This window comes from Alligator sinensis, unplaced genomic scaffold (assembly GCF_000455745.1).
Source record: "Alligator sinensis unplaced genomic scaffold, ASM45574v1 scaffold551_1, whole genome shotgun sequence".
Lineage (NCBI taxonomy): Eukaryota > Metazoa > Chordata > Crocodylia > Alligatoridae > Alligator > Alligator sinensis.
The window spans coordinates 1036632-1042509 of NW_005842526.1; the positions used below are offsets into that span (position 1 = coordinate 1036632).

General features: G+C 48.4%; 1 protein-coding gene across 1 annotated transcript in view; it reads right to left on the reverse strand.

Moving 5' to 3' along the window:
• Window positions 1–4023, reverse strand: part of LOC102373665 (keratin, type II cytoskeletal 1-like) — an 8785-nt gene extending 4762 nt beyond the window's left edge. Inside the window, exons 1-3 of the mRNA XM_006031739.1 lie at window positions 3413–4023; window positions 1602–1819; window positions 972–1032 (exon numbers count right to left, since the gene is read on the reverse strand). Coding sequence (XP_006031801.1) covers window positions 972–1032; window positions 1602–1819; window positions 3413–3946 — 813 coding nt within the window. The 5' untranslated portion in view covers window positions 3947–4023. The remainder of the gene's footprint in view (window positions 1–971; window positions 1033–1601; window positions 1820–3412) is intronic.
• Between the last annotated feature and the right edge of the window lie 1855 nt (window positions 4024–5878).

The following is a 5878-nucleotide window of genomic DNA, read 5'->3' on the forward strand; positions in this document are numbered from 1 at the left end:
GGCGGGGTGGGGGGGTCAGCCTGCCAGCCCTGGTTCAATATGCTGCAGAGGGGCTGGCTGGGGCACGAGGGTGCTCCAGCACGGGGCTAGCCAGCACACTCAAGCACCCTCGTGCCCCAGCCAGCCCTGCCAGCCCCAGCCAGCCCTGCCAGCATCTACACGTGTGCTGTCGTGCACTAAAGAACGTCACCATAGGATAGTACTTGTGTTTACAAGGAGTAACCTATGACAAAGTTAATTAGTTTACTGCAGTCTAATAGGGCCACACATGTAGATGCTGAGACTTTACTGTGGAGCTAATTAGGCAGCTCCACAGTAAAGGTCTCATGTAGATGCACCCAGGAATTGCTACAATAATAAATAGGGGGGTGGAAAATGGCAGGTTTTAGCCCTACTAGAGTCAACTAAATCGATCTCAGGACACAGGGCATTTGTACCTATGTTTGCGCTGCAGCACCAGGCCCTTTTAAAAGCACCCAGCACTGCAGCGCATGCATTGGTACAAACAGCAAAATGGGCGCCAGCGCTGAGAAAACGGCAGCGGCGCACTTGCGAACGAACACGCATGGAAGGTGTTTTAGTTCAAAAGCCCACCGCCGCCATTTTCTGCGCGCCTCGCCACTTCTACAACTGCACACAACGCAGCGCCATGCACGTCATCTCGCGTGTGGAGCGGACTCGGTTAATCAAGTCTGCTCTGACACGTCAGATCTCCAGCGCGTTGCAGTGTGAAAAAGTATGTCTATAAATGCCCATAGCAGGTCTGGAGCAGGAGAGAGTGGTGGGACTGGCTGGTTTACCCATGCCAGTCTTGGGCCGGCTGTGGGGACGATACGCATATACCCCGCACGTACATTTTGGTGACCACATGTGAATTTTAGAGACTGGGTGTTTTGCAAGCCCTGGCTAAGATCCATCCACTACTTTGCTTTCTGGCTCCTCCAAGTGCTTTGGCAGCCCGGATTACTCACCTTCTTGAGGTTCACGAACTCCTCCTCTGTGCACAGGCGCCTGTCGATTTCCTTTTCGTAACTATTGCAACAGAAAAGAGAGATGGGCGGCTCATTGCCTCCTTTAAATGGAGCAGCATAGCAAGCAAGAGGAGTCATGCAAACAAGCCACGGTGCCAGGCTTTCACTGGCATTTCATTCATCCTCCCATTCATGCATGTTGCAAAACCACTCGGATGGTGCACGCTACGACGCTAAGAGGATGTCCACTAAGGATCAGGGGCTCACACACTAATACTTTGGTTTGGGACTTTCAAAGGTGTCTGGAGCAAAGCTGCTTAGCTTACCTGTGCCTCAGTTTCCCCCTCTATAAAATGGGTCATAGCACTTCCCTCCCACCCAGGAGTGTTGTGAGGTCACAGTCCATTCATGATGGTGAAGGGCTTGCATGTCGCTGTTGTGAGCCCTATAGAAGCTCCTTGCCTTTAATCACATGCTTATCCCTAATTATCTCTCCTATTAGGGCTGAGATTGCCAGAAGAGCCTAAGTGAATTAGACACCCTTTACCCTTTAGATCTGGATACCTAGGTGCCTTGGGCAAATCCAAGCCTCTGCAACTACCCATTACTCCGAGTTGACTGATCATTCACCTCGCCTTGTATTCATTCACGATCTGCAGCATCTTGCAGTCTTCCAAATTCAGCTCCTCCTTCTGGCTCTGCAGGGTATCTCTCTGCCGCCGCAGGTGACAAATATAAGACTGGAAAAAGGGCTCGATATCTCGGTGGACACCTGTTTGTCCCCCCTGCTGTTGCAGGAGCTCCCACTTGGTCAGGAGCACTTGGTTCTCCTGCTCGAGGCATCGCACCTGGAAGCCAACGGGAAAGAGCAAGTCAACTATGGAGCAGAACGTGGGAGATCATTGCCAGCACTAGCATCGCCATAATAATAATGGCAATGACAATGATGATGATGATGGTGTTGGTGATGATGAGAATAAATGTTTTTACAACAGTAGCGCCTAGAGGTCAAACAGGTTTGGACCCTGTTACACAAGGTGCGTTTTAAACACCCGATTTCACACAGTTCCTGCCCTTCTCAATCTAGTCAACACTTATATGGTGGGTGACTCAAACAAGAAGACGGGTTAAAAAAAGTAGTAGACCACACACCACTCATAGCCGATCAGGAGCCTTATGATGGCAGCTTGTCAGCCATGATTATGCTAATAATCCTAATTATTCTAATGACCTCCTTTGATGCCTCCCCACCCCACACACACCATGACAAGGGAAGAAATTGAGGGTGGGAACTTTAAATTTGACGTTTTCACAAGGAAAGACTACAGTGACCTAGGGGAAATTGGAAGCTATGAATGTCCAGGGACCCCAGTAACAATATACCCCCGATATTCATAAGATCCGATTGGGATCTTCCCCCTTCACCCCCATGGAAATGTGACGACTTAGGGTGGAAAAGTCACAGCCAGTCAGTGCTAATCCAGAGCACAAAATTGCTGGTTTAGAAAAGCAGACGGCTCTTTTCCCCTGAACTGAACTGCAGGCAGTAGGAATTGAGTTGCAGCCCTTTTGCAGAAGATCCTCAACCGGTGGTGCCGATGCAACTCAACTGACATCCAAAGAGCTGTATTGCAATGGCATCACTCAGCCTGGGCTCAACCTGGCTGAAACTGGGCTGCAACCACCAACCCGCACTTAAGTTAATTAAATGCAACTAGCCTCTGTCAGCAAACAGGTGACTGAAATGATAATAACTTCCACTCCCAAGCACAGACACCTGCCACCACCCAAAACAAAGGCACACATCAGGTGGATGATAGAGGCGTTTTACCGGCTGTTGTTCTGCAAAGGTTTGTTTGTCGGGGAGCAGAAAGAGCAGAGAATGGAAAGAGGCACCAAACACAGCAATAGAAACAGTAGCGGCAGGGCCTTGTCGGGAAAAGAAATGCTAAGAAAGAGAGCTGGGGGGTCAATGCTTTCTGAAAGAGGCTTGGGGCTGAGAGCAAAAAAATGATCTCTTGTCTGTTGATCTTCTCTGCGTTCAGGAAGACAGGACATTGCACGTTCCTTGTAAGCAAGCAGAGTGGCACAAAAGGTCCTGGAGTCCTTTACCACCCATCATTTTTTTTTCCCCCTGTCTAAAGCAACCTCAGGGCCCCTGAGCACTGGGAAACTGCTCTGTTTAGAAACACCATCCATGTGTCACACCAGCTCCTCCACAAATGGGCCGATGAAAAGGCTTATCCAGCATCAATTCTACGGATGCAGTTGAGATGTTTCTATGGGCCTAAAGGATCACAACGCCTGTGAATGCAAGTGGGACTAAAGGGATACCGGCGATTTGAATTTAAATCAGGACTATTCATGCCAGCCCTGCCCCACCTCCACCCCAACCCAAGTAGACCGCTGTTCCCCTTTTGGATTGGAGGTCGGCGTCTCACCTTATCGATGAAACAGGCAAATTTGTCATTGAGGGACTTAATCTGCTCCTTCTCGTGTGCCCGCACTCTCTGGAAGTCCGGGTCGATCTCCATGTGCACTGGGCGTAGCAGGTTTCCATTGACGTGGACTCCTTGGATGCCCCAGCTTCGGCCGATGTCTCCTCCTCCGAGGCCACCTCCAACGAGACCTCCTCTGCAGATGCCCCCAAACCTTGCTCCCCCTCCACCGAAATTTCCACCACCAAATCCTCCTCTGCCATAACCCCAACCACCATATCTCTCCCAACAAACCCCGTATCCTCTTCCTCCTCCTTGGTAGCCATCGCAGACAGAAATTCTCCTGGTCCCGCCTAGGTTATGGAGACTTTTGCTACCATATCCATAACCAAAGTACCCTCTTCCACCTCTACTCTCCCCCGACTGGCAGATGGAGGATGAGCTGCTCCCGACCCCGACGCTGCCGCAGTGGGCAGAACATGAACTGAAGTCCTTTCCCCCATCCCCTGATTTGCAGCTTGGGGACAACTGGCTCATGGTGGCGTCTTGCAGGACTTCAGAGGGGGAAAAAGAGCTGGTGGCGGCTGAGTTGCAGGAGGAGGACTGAGAGGGAAGGAGGCTTGGCTCCTCTGATCTGCAAGCCGGAAGTTCTCCTTTATACCTGCATGCCAAGCTAGGCTGGCTTGCATGGCAATCAGCAGGTTTATTAGCAGAACGAGTAGGTTGTGTTCATTTGCAGCAATTAATGGCTTTCTTGCCAGCTTTCCAGGGTAAACACCATGCACTATCGGGAACAGTTGCGAAATCCACCAAAAAGAAATCATTTGACTCACATGCTTTGCCCAGATCATACCTTCTTATCTAATTAACATGCCTTCACCCAGTAATTAGCTTGCCACAGCCATGCATCCAGTGCCTGGATGGCTTGTTTTCACTCATGTTTTACCACCTCTCATAGAGTTGCAGGACCTGAACCTTCCTTCTGCAGGGCAGGAGGGGGCAAGCCCCATCTTTCCACTTTCCCAGGACAAATTTTAACCCCAGTTACACACCGCTGAGGTCACACTGGAGAAAAGCTGAAACCCTAGAAACATGATTGCAGAGTAGTAGTAGGTCATGCTAAAAGAAATGGTTTGTTTTGGAAGGGATGTCCAAACTCATGGTGCAGAAATAAGTCTTTAATCATTAAGATGAGGCCTTCAGGAGTAGCAGATACCCTGCGATGTGCCTCTGATAAGGTCTTCCCTTACTTTATCTGAAGCAATTAGCTTAGATAAGATGATGGACCTTGTGGATGCCGGCAGTTTCTGGCTCCCTTAGTTGAACTGAACCCCCAAATATCTTGCTTCAGGTTAATTCAGCAATAAGCTACACATCCATACTGCAGGACGTGGTGGTTTAGGGGCTTCATAGCTCCTTCTCTCCTATGAGCCCTGGTCAGATACCCATTCCATAAGACACAAGGATTGCCCCTCCAACCAAGACAGGTGATGCATTCTGGGAGTGAGAGAACTGCATTGCTTCATGGGAGATGTAGTTCAACCAGGAAACCCAGGCCATTGCAAAGGCAGGAAAAACCAAATGACAAATCCCAGGAGCCACAGCATCAGCATTAAAGACAACATGAAATATTCTGAATTTCCTCATAAGCACGCATGGCAGGAGATTATCTCCCATTGATCTGCCTCTCCCATCTGACACGCTCATGCTTGGACTTCCGTCTCAGACACACACAGAGTTAATTCCCTCTTTGCTGACGTGCTGCACAACATAGGGTGAAGCTCATCCTCTCAGGATGCTCTTAAGGGATTTTAATTCCCCTTGTCACTTGGATCATTTTATTTCACAATGAATGCTCTGGCGCTGCTTTAGTTTGACCCCTCCGCTGATCAGCCGCAGAAGCAATTAGGCTGGCAATGTTCCAGACTTGTAGGCAACGAGACCAGGGGGAACTTGATTATTCCTGACCTGCACAATTCATCCAAGACTCTTCAATAAGAGTGATTAATGCATCAACAACAGAGATAAGCACCCCATAGGAGCAGTTAGAGTGATAGGCATGAAAAGCTTTTCACTCACAAACAACTTTTCTCAGAAACCTTTTTTTTTTTTTTAAAGGAAAAATGTTCAATGATATGGCAATAATCCGTTTTCACAAAGCATTCTGCAATACTTCTCACCAAATCTGAAATACTTACCCTATTTCTTTTTGGGAGCTGTTATTCTAGGAGTGTTTCATTTTACTGGCAGTCACATTTCTTACTGCAAAGCAAAACTTTTGAAAATAATTGGCATGAAAACAGGGCGTTCAATTTTACCAAAAAAAAAAAAAAAAAAAGGCAAAAGCGAAAAAAAAGTCAGTTTGTGTGAAATGGAAGTGGATTCAGAGGCTTGGGATTTTTCACAAGAAATGCATCACATCACAACATCATTCTCCCCCTTTCCAACCAGCTTCAAAGCAAAAACTCT